Genomic DNA, 15,074 nt, shown 5'->3' on the forward strand with positions numbered 1-15,074 from the left:
GAGAAATTATTCCCATCTAGGTTCCCATCTTCTCATTCTCAGTCTGAATCGTGTATGAAATATTGATGCTCGCTCCTGTTAGCAGAAAACTGCTCTCATTGCAATTTCTTTCTTTCTTTCCCCAGAGTGGAATTGCAGTGTAAGAGGAGCCATTCTGTAAATTCAGGAACTTGGGAGCCATTTGCCATGCAAATCCACCCTTCTGTGCTAAGGAAGGCTGCAAGAAGAGGAGAAAGGGACGGTCAAGGGAATCGCTCTTGAGTCCCAAGTGGAGGTGCCTCAAAAGAAATGGTTGGAGCCAGCGGAAGTGGCTGGGGAGGGGGAGGGAATGGTATGTCTTGACTGCAGAGATGCAGACAGCCATTCACACCTCGTCCTTCCTGTTTCCCTTCAGCTGCAGCAGCACCAGCACTCTGCCAGTCCCCCCCCCAAAAAAAATGTGGCCAGCTAGGCAGTGGCTTCTTCCCAGGCCACTGCTTGAGAGCAACAGAAGTGACCGGTGGCTGCATCAAAGGGCATGCACAGAGTGTGTTGCCCTAAGGGCGATGCTTGAGAGGCCTGTAAGCGAGGCTCTCCAGTGAGGTTGGACAGGAGACCATCACCATGTGGAAAGAGAAATTAATTCAAGTTCGTTCATCTCCCTACCCCAAGGCCAATGTAGCACCAGATGATTGACAGGTGGGTGGTGCTGGTCAAAGGTGGCCCTTGAGAGTAAAAGGCTACCCCTGTTATTTGAACATAACAAGCATTCCAGCCAGGCAACAAGAAGGGTGCGAAGGAGGTCTTGTGGGGTGTCTGGCTTAGAGAGAATACCGAAGGCCATCAGGGGTCTAGAGCAGGCATAGGAAAACTTGCCCCTCCAGATGTTTCGGGACTACAACTCCCATCATCCCTGACCGCTGGTCCTGTTAGCTAGGGATGATGGGAGTTGTAGTCCCAAAACATCTGGAGGGGCAAGTTTGCCTATGCGTGGTCTAGAGGGACGCATATTGCCCCTGGACCTGAGATTCTCCCTCTCTACTCTGGTCTACCTACCTGATTGGTACAGGTCAGTATTACCTCCTCAAACCAGCTGTGGCTTTGCATTGTGCTAGTCGGGGTTTTTGTCCAAGCCTTGCTATCAGAGACAATTTATAACTGGAGATCCTGTATTGATAGCGGCTGTAGAATGGAGACCAAAGAAGTAATGCCTTTTATATCAGCTGGAGGAAGGCGACAATAGGATACCTTGTTTTATTGTGTGTGTTTTAATTATACGTAGGGGTTTTATAATTGGTTTGGCACCTGTAAACTGTTTAGAAGCCACTTTGGCAATTGGTGGTATTTACATGTATTCTCATCGTTATTATAATTGTTAAAGCCAAGATTGTTTTACGAGAACCACCTTTTGTTGAATCTATGCTGCTTTGTTAGAATGGATTTATTGCTACAAGTGCATAGATTATTTTACTTGTTTTCACAACTGCGCGACTATATTGTTGTAAACGAAGAGCTTTTATGCTCGCAAGACTAAATGCTTTCCCCTCTGCAGTGACTACAGGTAGATACTCGCAAATTCCTTATCAAGCCTGCCTGTGTGCCTGCAAACAGGGAGTGTCAGATTCACTGGACCATATTCTTTCGGACTGCCCTTTGCGCAGCAGACTCTGCAAACAGATGCTAAGCAAGATGCTGGGCCTGCGACCCACGACTCCAAGAGGAAGCCAAATGAGGTTCCTCCTAGTGGACAGGGACAAGGACATTGCTACCTCTGTGGCTTCCTTTGTAATTTTCATCTCACCGAAAGGGTTCTTAATGAATCATCTCTCTAGGGCAGGCATAGGCAGACTCGGCCCTCCAGGTGTTTTGAGATTCTCATTAGATGTTTTGGGACAATTCCCATCATCCCTGACCACTGGTCCCGTTAGCTAAGGATGATGGGAGTTGTAGTCCCAAAACATCTGGAGGCCCCAGTTTGCCTATGCCTGCTCTAGGGAATAGACAGGGTAAAGCAGAACAACCGAGTGCCTTGTGACCCTCGACAGCCTCACTCCTGTCCCTTTTAAATTTATCCCACGGATTTGAAATGTCTTAACTTGTCATGCCAATAAAGGTATTGTATTGTATTGTATTGTATATTCTTGTAACACAGCCCAAGACCTTCTGGCAAAAAGCCAGGTAAGGAATCAACAACAATCAACGGCAATCAAAATAAATCAACCAACTTTACAGGGAATGGGTCTTTATTTGGAATGATCTGTGGCAATATTTATACCTTTGCAAGTGTTTTCATCCATTTGAATGTTGAACTCCTTTGAGAGAGAACGGCGCTTGAACGCTTCTCTGAAAGCCTCTGAGCAAGAGTTTAAAGAATCTCTGAAGAGAGGATACCCTCTCTTCAGCAGTGGAGAGGTCTATCATTGCAGTGAGCACCACAACACAGTTCTTATGACAGCCAGAAGCCTTAAGCGCTATGAGGAGCCTGCTTCAGTTTTCGTGTTTTCTCTCCTCTCCCTGTTTCCTGCACTGGAAAGAGGTGGCAGGGCATTCTTTTCGTACACTTCGCCCAGTCTGAGCTGAGATTCCGGAACGGCATAGCTTCTCAACACGTCTGAGTAAAGTAAGGCATCCTGCAGGCAAGCGGGTAATGGCAACTGGCGGATAAACTGGTCTGACCGTAAGCGATCGCTCGTCAAAAGTGACCGGATCTCCAAGCGGCAAAGATGAGACAAGGGAGGGATGTGCTCTGTCGCAGAAAAATAAAATAGAATTATATGGGGCACAACAACTGAGAGGACTTCAAGCTCGCTTCTGCAACTGTTCCATAAAACCATCATAGTTAACATCCACAGATCAGGCTGTCCCTCCATGACTTTGTCTTGGCTCCTTTTAAAGCCATCTAATCGAGCAGCCATCACCACACCATGCAGCAGCGAATTCCCTAAATGCATTATGCCCTGTTTAGAGAGGGTGGAAGCCTTTCTTCCTTCTGCCCTGAATCTACTGAGCAGTCAAGACATACTGGTATCTAATCTGCATTAAGAGTTCTTGAGCCTACAGGCTTGCTTTGCAAATTCAACGCAAACTGGATGATCTTGGGTTGTTTGTTTGTTTTGTTTTTAAAAATTTAAAATATAAGACTGAAACCAGCTCCCTTCTATTAAATAGCACCATCTGCCTTTTTCTTTTTTTAAAAAAAAATACTGCAGATCTTTTAAACAGAGAAGAGAGAAAAATAATGAAAATATTGCAGGGCGGGGGAGGACCCAGCGAGTAAGTGAACTGAAGGGAGACCACGAAGAGATGGTAATTAAGCAAATATTCAGACTGAACCATCCTGATACGTTTGCTGGCCTTGTACACAGGAGAGAAAAAGAAAGACATTTCCTGATCAGAGTCTAGCCTAACCTTTCTATTATTAAAAAATGGTATTTCACTCTCCCGAGTCTCTAGTTAGCAACTGACGATTCCATACTGTATCTGCGCTTTTCTTTCTCCCTGGCGGGTGGTCCTGGGCTTCACCACTGCCAGGAGTAATTGGATGACCTTTATCTCCAGAGCCGGATCAAGCAGAACAACAGGATCATTTATATATACCCACTGATTTTGGAAGGCTAATTGGAAGAGCCGCGTTGGATGGACGCCTCTGCTCTGAAACCAGCTTGTACTGCATAGGGAGGACTCTGTCCCCCAGTCATCTAGCTCAAGATTATTTACTCCAGCTGGCAATGGCTCTCTGGGATGCAGCCTTTCTTAGCCCTCAAACTTACAGCAACATCCTACATTGAAAGGCAGGGAGAATCAACAAGCTGCTCTCCATGTGTTGCTGGACTACAACTCCCATCATCCTTCAGTCCGCATCTAGAGGTCCACAGGTTCCCCATCCCTGAATTCTAACTCCCAGCTGGGAGCAACAAGGCTAAATGGTGCAGTGAAGCCCCTACCACACTCAGAGACCTTGTGCCAACCAGAGTGCAGAATGGCAATAAAGCTGCTGGTTTTCACCTCTCCAAACTAGCCCGGCCCAGAAGCCTGGATCAGGCTTATGATAGAGTAGGAAAGGGACCCCAAGGGTCATCTGGTCCAAGAAACTGGACCAGCTTAGGATGCAACATATTCTTGGCTAGTCTCTGCTTTAGAGGCCCCTGCCATCAGAGTAAAGCCTCCGCCATGTCCTAACCTCCACCCAGCATGGCAGGTTTTGCAGCCTGCCTGGCAATGAAGCCTTCTACAGTGAAGCATGGATTTTTGTGAAGTACAATTACTCTGGATCCAGATCCGTACCACTTCTTTTACAGGCTCCGCGTTATTTTGCCCAAGCGTTCGTAATGCATGTCAGCCCCAAAAGCAGTTTTGTCATCTATGCCCTGAAACAAAACAGATCGTGTAGAGCTGAATGAGCCGGTCGTTTACTCACCAAAGTGACTGCGAGTCACCCATGTGGGGGTTTCTTTGTGGTCGGAAAGGATCTGCTCCACGTCCCAGGGAAACGCCTTCCAGTTAGTGAACTCCAGGAGAAAGTTGAGAGTGTCACTGCTTACAGAGGAAACCCTACGATTGAGCAGAACTCAGTTATTAGGAGAGCTTTTGCCTGAAGATGCAAATATGCATCAGGAAGAAGCCACATCCCCAAAGTCTCGTCTCCAAAATCACATTGTATATCGTCCTGTCTGCTCAGTCCCTGAGCTTCCCCTGACCTGTGTTGATCAGGGAACATTTGGAGGGGGTGTTTACATTTTCACTTGACTGTGTGAACTCCCTGTGGAATGGGGGACCCTGAGCCACTCTACTTGTGTTCCAAGTGAACACAAGAAAAGTCACTGCAGACCTTCCTCCATTGCTGGAGGCAATATGCTTCTGAAGACCAGGTACCAGAAACCGCAGCAGTACTGTTGCACTCAAGTCCTACTTCCAGGCTTCCCATGGCCCTCTGGTTGGCCAGTCTGAGAACAGAGAGCTGGACTGGTTGGGCCCATAGCCTAATCCAGTAAGACTCTTTCCTGCTCAACCCAAGAAGGTCAGAGCTGGTGTCCATGAGGATGGATGAAGCTTTGAGCAGGGCTTTCTGATCATTGGCCATGCTGGCTGGGGGTGATGGGAGCTCAAATCCAACAATATCTGGGGAGCCACAGGCTCCCCAACCCCCTGCCCTAGAAGACACCCAGGCCGAAACACACACAAGCAGTTTGAACCAGGGCTTGCTAAACTTGTCGAAGGTGCAACATACATATGGATTCTCCTGCCCAGTAGAAATCATCCTTCAGCTAAATGAAATAGAACATCATTTCATTTAGCTGAACAGCTTTGAGCTGCGCTTGGGGCCTGTAAACTTAGGCTCTCGTCGACTTGATGAATTCAGCAATACTTTCTCTCCTCGCCCACCCCTAGTATTAAATTACACTCGGCAAGCGGGCTGCCAGTTGGAAACCATAAGCTTGTCCAAGTGCCATAATTAAAGGATTTATATTTTGCTCCCTTAAGGAAGCAGCCAGTTGCCTTCAAGGTACAGGGGTCTTTCCTAGAGATCGAAGCAGTTAAAAGAACCTTTTTCATGCTGCCTGCATCCAGTGACCTTTAATATTTTGCTTCGGAATACATGGCTCTTTTTTATTATTTCAACCCAGCTGCAAGTCTTGTGTGTTCAGCAACGAGATGATTCCTGCCCTTTTACAGCACAGAAAAGGCATTCTGTGCCCCTTTCCCATAGAACCGGGTCTGCGCATGCCTTCCCTGCCCCCTTGCCGAAACCTTTAGAAACACAGCATACGGCTTGTTTTCTCCTTTCACTTGAGGGAGACAGACCTCCTGCCCTCGGTGATGAGTCAACACAGTTGGAATTCAATACAGAACACAATTCTGTGAAAGATCCACACTATGTTCTCCCTGTAAGGAGCTTCTGCCGTCACTTCTCTTCCAGTTTCACTGTCGGGCAACAATAATTATTCGCTTCTATTCCAAGCCTGCTTCTTTTTCAGACTTGGGGCTGGAGCAGACATAATGCTCCTGAAACCATGGTTAAGGGATTGGGCTGCAAGAGCATGGCGCTTCCTTTGCCCCTAATATCTCCCCCCACAGAAATCCCCATTGTGAGTCCTAATCAAGGCTAAAACCTGAACTTAACCCTAGTTAAATGCTAACCAGGATGTCCACTAGAGGCAGTTTTTCCTCAGCCGTAACCATGGTTAATTGATCAGGAATGCCTTGCTCATTCACTCCCCCCCCTTTTTTGCATGTGAACTCCTTGTCAATTTAACCACTGTGTAGTGTTACATCTGCCCTGAGATTCATGCCAGCCACGATTAGCTTGAAAAGAGGATCTGAAGCTGATTCACAAACCGTGGTTAGAATTGGCCTTGGTGCTGACATAACACCACACCATGGCTAAAAGGGAGAAGGAAAGGAGATCATTTGGGAGAAAGAGGCTACAGTCAGAGGAGTCTGCTTCCAATTACTGTATCGTGTTTATTTAACTGAATTAGAGAATTCGCATTACCTGCAACAGGAACCATATTCTAAAATAGTGCATAAAGCCAAAATTGCGTATAGTCAAGACACATTGGATAAAATGGCAGGTGGAACTGTCAAAGTTTATTCCAGCCACTTTTTAATTTTTTTGTCAAGCACAAAAAGCTGAATGCACACAAGTTAAACGTGCATACGTTGCGGGTCTACTACATATGCAAATGTCTCTCATCTAAGACTCTATAGAACCTTTATGTTAAATAATAACACAACTCACGGGGGGGGGGGAACCTTCACTGGCAAACTTTCATTTTTACATATCTGTTTTATTCGTAAAGGGAATCCTTGTTGGAGTTAATACTTTACTGTTCCTTCAGAGTTGCACCGTACTTTTGTACTTTTGCCCTTCCAGACTGTGATGTTCTTTCTTTTTGTTACGATTGTACTTCTTCTTAACAAAATCAATTCTTAAAATTATTTTAAAAAGAAGAAGAATGGATGTGTATCTATATGAATTCATGTACACACAAGTGAACACATGCATGTGTGTATGCTGCTCACACATGCACAGTGTATTTTATTTCTGAGAATGCAGAGACCACTAAAAACTTTGATTAAAAACAGAACAAGGTATAAAACAACACGGAGAAAAGTCACAAATGTGAAAGACCTACAAAATCAGAATAAAAGGAAACGTTAACCCAGTGATGGTGAACCTTGGCACTCCAGATGTTTTGGAACTACAATTCCCATCATCCATAGCTAACAGGACCAGTGGTCAGGGATGATGGGAGTTGTAGTCCCAAAACATCTGGAGTGCCAAGGTTCACCATCACTGCGTTAACCCCTTCCCCCCCAAGGCTTGTCTGAATAAATACATTTTTCAAATGCACTGAAAATGATCGGTGAAGGCGCATGTCATGTGTGTGTGTCTGTCTGTCTGTCTGTCTGTCTGTAATCTTGCTTACCATGATGCATTGAGGAGATGCACCGGATTGAACCCAGCCAACAGGAGGGACGGCAACCATTCTTTGTACCTGTCTCCTGCAAGAATTGCATTCTTCGTAAATTCCATCCGGTGCTCTCTGCTTGGAAGCTTACAGCCTCGCTTCAAGAAATGCTGAAATAAGGAGAACCTTCCATCATGCAGACAGAGGTCTAAATCTGCTTCGGAAATTGTGATCCCATACTTCAGAAGAATGAGGATTAAGCCAGACCTGCAACCAATGTTCAAAAACACACATTTGTCAGTGCAGTTTTGTTTTTCAAAATGTCTGCACTTGCGCACCAAAAGGCCTATAGAAGAACAACTGCAAATCACACTGGGGTGTTTGTGGTGGTGGTGGGTGTTCTTGGAGGGATGGTTGCTGTTTGGTTTTCGTATCTTTATTTTAGGTGTTGTGATTCATCCAGGAATTGTTCAGCTTGGCTGTGTATTTTTTGATACAGTGGTACCTCGGGTTAAGTACCCAATCCGTTCCGGGGTGCCGTTCACACCCTGAAAAGTACTTAACCCGAGCAGCGCTCAGGTCCGCCGAGTACATAACCCGAAAGTACGCAACCAGTAGCGTACTCAACCCGAGGTATGACTGTATTTTATCAATTGCACATGACTACTTTTATTATGTTGCAGTTAGGTGTTTTTTCCCCATGTTGCAAGCCAGCTTGAGCATGGCTTGAACTGTGGGAAAGCAGCATACAAATAAAATCATGTGTGCATATGCTCCCCTGCAACCACACATTTCAGAAGATCCACAGTGGTGGGCAAGCTGTCTGAGAAGGCAGATCCTCAGTCTGAGGAAGCCCTGGGTTCTCCACAACACTTTGAAAACTGCTGACTTCCTTGATATATCACTGAAGTTCTAATAGTATTTACTGAATCTGTGACAAGCCATGTTAATCTTGCCAGACGTTAGGCATTTCCATTAGTATGGGAAACTGGTTAAACTGCAAGTACGTCCTTCTTTATAAACTGGGATAATGTCTTTCTCACTGGTAACCCAGTTACCCTCCTGTTTCTTCTTCAACGTCTAGTTATATTACTGGAAGTTTAAATAGCTTTTGAAACTAAGCAGAAAGGAAGAAAGTAAAAAGCACTGAAAGCATCCAGGTTTTGATAACACAAATTATGCATAGTTCAAAGCCAAACCATGGGTTGCTGCTAATATATGAGCATGCAAGTTCCTAGAGAGGAGACTGCAGCCATTTTGCTCTTCCTCCAGTTCTGCTGCTGCTGCAAGCTAAATAATGGTTTGGCTTTTGGCCTCGTCTGAATCTGGGCTTCTGGAGCAGACAAACCACAAGCTATAAGCCGAAGGAAAAACCTCGGTTATAAGCCTTGGTTATTGTCTGGAGCAGAACAAACCGCAAGCCCAGGTTTGGATGGCCTGCTTAGCCAAACAATGGCTTAGCTCCCAGCAGTGCAGCAGACGCAGGACCAGAGGAACAGCAAAGCGGCTGCAATCTCCTCTCCAGGAGGCCAGTTTGGGCTTAGCGTTGTATGTTCAATCCGTCTCTACGTAAAAAGAATTTGTTGTTGGAAAACCGAGTCTCTTGTAACTTATGTAGGACAGTTCCCTGAGGCTGCCTGGACATTTCCCCCTGTCCCTTCTACCAAGGTTGTTAAGTATTATAATTTCATAAAAAAGAATATCTGCAGAGTGATGCCATCTTGAATGCTCAAGGTGAGCTATGATAAAAGCAAAAATATCTCAAGAGAGACCATTAGAACAAAATTCAAAATAGGTAAAATATTAACATTAGCAAATGCTAACAGAAAAAAAACCCCAACCTTTGCCACACCAAACAGGGCTTATAATTAGGGTTTTAAAAGTTTATCTGATTTGTGTGTTTTTTAGGGTTCATTAGAAGTCATTGCAATAAGACTGACATAGGCAAGAATGATACAAATACACACACAAAATGACAAAGGACTTTAAGACCAGCAACAGATACACGTATCACGTTTGAGAAACTCTGGACTGATAAATGCATTTCTGTTTTCATGCATTTCAGAATTTCTCCTTTCCTGTAAGCTGGAAGAGGGGGAAAAATCAAACTGTGTCAACAAGCATTCCTCCTTCACCCTCCATGCACAATATAGAAAGGAAACCCCAGCAGAATCCATGCTAATAACATTATCTTCTTCTTTTTTTAAGGAAAGGAAGAGATTGATATTAGGAGAGAATCAAGCAGCCATTTCAAGCAGAAGGAGATGGGTGGGGAGGAGAGAGAGAGAGAGAGAGAGAGAGAGAGAGAGAGAGAGAGAGAGAGAGAGAGAGAGAGAGAGAGAGAGAGTTCTATGCTAATTAAGAATATACTTGACTCAATTACAAAATCGTGTCAAGTTCCCAAGAGACAGAGATTGCTGATAAAGACCCTTTGAAAGCAAGGAAATTAGACTGAATGTGTGTTCAACAAGCTTCTGTTTCAAAGAGGAAAACTTCCCCAAGGAATATGATATGACCCAGAACTGGTACACATCAGGCAGAAGCTTTCTGTTTTCTTAACAGTGCAATTCTATGTCCGCCTGTTCATCAGTAAGCCAGGTTAGTGTTTACACAATTGCAGCCTGAGAGGAAATCCCTCTTTTTAAAAGAAAGCCCTAGAGCAGGCATAGCCAATGTGGTCCTTTCCAGATGCTGCAGGATCACAGATCCTATCAACCTTGGCCATTCTCCATGCTGGCTGGGGCTGATCAAAGCTGAAGGTCAGCAACATCTGGAAGGTACCACGTTGGTTAAACCTGCTGGGGGCGCATGTGGAATTCCAGCACCAAAGTTCAAAAAGTCCATACATATGTTTACTCTCCCACCAGCCCCTGCAAGCCAGCCCACTGTGGAATATTCTTGAGAGAAATCATAGGTGCATGTTTTCCAAGAATGTTTGAATGGGGGGGGGGATTACTGATGTTTTCCCACTGCCCTAAATCATCATTAATTGAGTTTATTAGTCACCTTTTCTTGCCAAAGGCAAGTCAATGCAACTTACAAGCAAGCAAAAAAAAACACCACATAAATACATTTAAACCAAGAAAAAATAGGTTTAAATAATACATTTAAATACACTAAAAAATTACCCCACCCATTCTAAAAGGGCACAGAGGGTTAGAGGCCAAAGGCATGGTTAAAGAGAAAAAATAATGCCTGGCACTTAAGATATACAATGATGGTGCCAGGCAAGCTTCCCTGGGGAGAGAATTCCACAAACATCAAATTGATTTGAGAGACTGATCTAGCATGTTAATTTGAGTTCTATTCTATAGGCAAAACTATTTGCCTTTTAGTACTTCTCAAAGGCTTTCCCCCCAATAATCTAAAGTAGCTAAACTAAAATATTTGATCAGGATAAAACAGGGGTGGGGAAATTCCAGGCCTTAGTTGGCATCCCCTTTTCCGGCCTCCTCTCCATGCTGCAATGAGGCTTTTTTAACACCTCCATCGGTGCCAAGGGCTTTGAGCTTTCTTTTGGAGGGAAAGAGAAGGTTCAAATAATGGTAGTGATGATGATGATAAAAAGTAAAGTGCAAACAAAATTCAAAAACTGCTGGATGTTACCCATTAATGTGGATTTTCTAAGCACAGATTCCCCCCCCCCTTGCAAATCAGTGGAAAGTTTTCTGGAAATCATCACCAAAGTAAAGCCCTAACCTAAAACCTTTTTAAGAATTCCCAGCATTTGCCAACTTTCCCAGAGGCCTACCTTTTCCCTACAGTCACTAGTTCCATTTTGCACCCTGCTCTGCCACCAACTTCTCAAAATAGCTCCATGATCCAAACCTCTGCTACCTTCTGCTTTCCACAATGGTCCCTTGAATCTTGTTTTCTATCATTTGGCCAGCCTATAAACAATGAGAAAGTTCTGTCCTTGGATATCCAGGAGCCTAATTTTCGCTAAGAGCAGCTGTGGCTCTGAGAGGGGAGTTTTGTACCCTTCGCCCCTCATTGGAAATTGCCCCTCGCTGACAGAAGCTACTATTAGCTCTACAGAGGGGGGAAGACAGCTTCATATATTACACAGCAATATGGAACACAGTAAGTTATTTTATGTCAGGTTCTGAGCGATCACAGGCACAGACTTTTTGTCCACCCTCTCCTGCCAGTACCTGCTGATACCTACCTCTTTTGGAAAGCCAAAGGCATGGGTGATCTGCAGCCAAAGACTGGACAAGCCTGGGCATCTGGGCTGTAACCTTCCTTAAGTAATAATTCCAAGCAATCTTCATGACCGCCTAGGACTGCCGAGTACACAGGGCTCACTTTGCCTTCAGCGCTGCCACAGAGCCGGTCAGTAACGGGTATGAGCAAGCGTAATGTACTAAGGATATGAAAAGTGCTTGTTATTGCCACAGGTTTCAGTGCAAGAGCAAAATCTTTCCTGGCAGTTTAAAAACCAGCAACCCAACTTTACCACCTTACAACATTACATAAATATTAAAACAGTGATTCCAGGGTTTAAAACAGGTTGATCCTGGGCTTCCGGGTTCAGCGCCAGCGCCGATCGGCGGGGTCTCGTCTCGTCTCCGAGACGGCCCGTCCCTGCTAGGAGTGGGGAGGGCAGCGAGAGCGACGCTGCGCCCCTTAGAACCTCGGGAAGGGCGTCCCGGGGGCAATTTGCTCGGCACAGCCCAAATCCGGACTCCCCAACTCTTCGGTTAGCTCTAATAAGAGCTCCGGAGCGAGGAGGGTAGAAGTCGCGGGGGCCATTTTGAGCGGCAACGTTATTCTAGCAGGGAGAAGCTTCAAGCCGAAGGCGGAGAGCGCTGGATTCTTCCGAAAATAAAACGATTGGAAAAGATTGTAAGTAACCTCACGATTTGGATTATAAAACAATTTGGATCTGGGAGAGAGGGGAGAAAAGAGGAAGCCACCACCCCCCCACGGCAACAAAAGAGACAGTAAATAGAAACCCGAAGCCATAAACAGAAGATTTGCAATTCAAAGGATCCCTCAAAGGCATCAAAGAGAATCTCCCCTTTGATGCAGGGTGAGAAGGGGAGAGAGACTGTGGTTTATGACTGCCCTGCAGCAAGAGGTAAAGACTGAGAAAAATCTTTCTTTTCCTCGGGAGCCGGCAGCCCAGGCAACCCAGTGAGTTGATCAGGATTTATGAGTCAATTTTTATTTCATTTTGTATTTCTGGACTTTGTGGAATTTCTTTTCTGGTTTAAATGTTTGTGAAATGTGAGTTCGAACTTTATTGTTAGTAAGACTTGAAGAATGCAGCCAGCTTGTTAAAATGGAGTCGAGAAAATAAACTGTGATCATATTCCACCCCACGTGACAAGTTTTGACCTTGGCAGGATTGAATTATGTCAACAAAAAAGTGTTCCCCTGAGTTCCAGCGGTCTGTTTTGACCTTAATGTGGGAAACAAGAATAGAGCTATGTCAAGAGGAGACACGACGGCAAGAGTTACAGAAAAAATTTCAGATGGTGATGGCAGAATATGATTTTTTAGGAGATGAAGCTTTTGACACTGAAAAAGATGAATGTGAGAATGACAATGATGATGACTGTGATTTGGAAGGAAAAGATGAAGATGAGGACTGTGATGATTCAACACAAAATGAAGCACACCACGAAAAAAATGATGACTTTACTCTACAAAAAGTTGGATGGAGTGCCCCGCTTTTGAGGGGGGCACGATTGGTATTATTGGAACTCCAGAATGCCCACAGGGAAGAAGGAAAAAATATGCAGAGAAGAGAAGAAATTCAGGGGCCCTGTATGGTGGCCTGGATGGCAAAAGACTGTAAACAGGGGGTGGGGTGAAGGGAAAGTGATGTTGTGATTACATGGATGGATTAACAGGTTTATAACTGGTCTGCTGATTATGGAATTTGCTGGATTGGGGGGGTGGAGCCGGTAATCGGGGATGTAAGGTTAAATTGAGAATAGTTATAGTTTTAAAAGTGAATGGATTTTGGAAAATGTGAAAATATGGAGGCTTATAGAGGGAGAAAAAATTAGGCACGGGAAGATAAAATGGGAGTTTGATTTTTCAGTGATTTGAAGTTGTATAAGATACAAAGGTGTATTTCTATAAAGTAAGAAACTGTTGCAGATGATAAAAAAGGGATGAAAACCGGGGAGGGGGGGAGGGGAAGCCCACAAAATATGGTTTTACAATCATGAATGTAAGAAAAATTTTTCTGTTTTGTATTGTTTTTTTCTCTTTTTTTGCCCTTTCTTTTTTTTCTTTTTTCCTATTTCTATTTTTCTCCTTTTTTTTTTGGTATGACAATAGATGGTTGGATGGATGGCCTCCTGCGTACTGCCCTGGTTTGCTGGAGCTCCCTGGTGGCAGGGGGGGGCTTTGGGGTCAGGGGAGGGGGAGGAGGACAGAAATCCAAGCATAAAATGGAACATCTCTGACTGTTCACATACATGGGATACTTCTGTGGCAGGGGAGGACCCATGTGGGTGGGTAGGAAGGAGGTGGAAAAGGTGTTTATGTATGTACCGTTTTTTTTTTTGTTTTTTTGTATTCTGTAAAATTAATAAAAAGTATGTTTAAAAAAAAAAACAGGTTGATCCTTAATGGATGGGGGGGGGGAAGAGAGATCACACATTTGTAAATTACTTTAAAATATAGCCTCAAAATTAAAAGGCAGTTAAATCCTGGTTTATATAGATTTGAAGCACAATCCAAACCTAAGATCTACCTGGATGAGAGACTTTGCATTCAGCAGATTTAGCAGGGGGTTGGACTGGATGGCCCTTGTGGTCTCTTCCAACTCTATGATTCTATGATTTGCTGGGTGAGACAAGGCTCAGCCAGGGCTACGTCGGCACATGTCCCTAATGCCGGTTCAGTCAGAGATACACTGATGTAAGCCCCACACCCCAGCTCAAGTGGCCAATGGAACTTCCAGCCCCTGGACCTTCTGATCGGCAAACCCAAGAGACTCAATGGTTTAGACCACAGTGCCACCTGCGTTCCCACATTCGAATCCCTGTGACGGGGTGAGCTCCCATTGCTCTGTCCCAGCTCCTGCCTACCTAGCAGTTCGAAAGCACACCAGTGCAAGTAAATAAATAGGTACCACTGCAGCAGGAAGGTAAACGGTGTTTCCGTGTGCACTGGTTTCCAGCACGGTGTTCCATTGTGGTTTAGTCATGCTGGCCACATGACCCAGAAAGCTGTCTGTGGACAAACACCGGCTCCCTCGGCCTGAAAGCAAGATGAGCACCGCAGCCCCGTAGCAGCCTTTGACTGGACTTAACAGCCCAGGGGTTCTTTACCTTTACCTTACCTACCCCAGGAGTACAAGGTAAGTCTAGTGACAACTTCGTTGCCTTGAAAATTGTAGCAGCTTCTTCCAGAACCTACTTGCTGTGCCCCATTTCCGCTGCAGCGTGGATAGGCAACTGCCACTCATCTTCATTGCAGTACAGGTTTGGATCTGCTCCACTGGATAACAACAGCTCCGTGCATTCGTTATTGCCCTCCTGCGCAGCGATAAATAACGGAGTGGCCCGATCCTTGGCTTTACAGTTGACGTTTGCTCCTGACAGGCAACAGAGAATCCAGCAATTAATCAATAAGAGGCGGTTAAAGCCCAGCGCTCTGCATCTTGCAAACTTTCCTGCCATTCAATAGGACCACTGTAAATTACCTTTACTGTGTATG

At 44.9% G+C, this 15,074-nt stretch overlaps 1 protein-coding gene across 11 annotated transcripts in view; it reads right to left on the minus strand.

Moving 5' to 3' along the window:
- Nucleotides 1-992: 992 nt before the first annotated feature.
- Nucleotides 993-15,074, minus strand: part of ASB3 (ankyrin repeat and SOCS box containing 3) — a 45,478-nt gene continuing 31,396 nt past the window's right edge. For 10 of the 11 annotated variants that reach the window (XM_060273126.1, XM_060273124.1, XM_060273125.1 and 7 more), the window contains 5 exons: nucleotides 14,775-14,952; nucleotides 11,560-11,757; nucleotides 7,410-7,658; nucleotides 4,397-4,530; nucleotides 994-2,725 (listed from right to left, as the gene is read on the minus strand). In XM_060273126.1, the coding sequence (XP_060129109.1) occupies nucleotides 2,451-2,725; nucleotides 4,397-4,530; nucleotides 7,410-7,658; nucleotides 11,560-11,757; nucleotides 14,775-14,952 (1,034 nt within the window). In that variant the 3' untranslated portion in view covers nucleotides 994-2,450. Of the gene's footprint in view, nucleotides 2,726-4,396; nucleotides 4,531-7,409; nucleotides 7,659-11,559; nucleotides 11,758-14,774; nucleotides 14,953-15,074 lie in introns of all 11 variants that reach the window. The other variant, XM_060273117.1, reaches the window with a different exon arrangement.

Source organism: Zootoca vivipara, chromosome 3 (assembly GCF_963506605.1).
Source record: "Zootoca vivipara chromosome 3, rZooViv1.1, whole genome shotgun sequence".
Classification (NCBI taxonomy): Eukaryota; Metazoa; Chordata; class Lepidosauria; order Squamata; family Lacertidae; genus Zootoca; species Zootoca vivipara.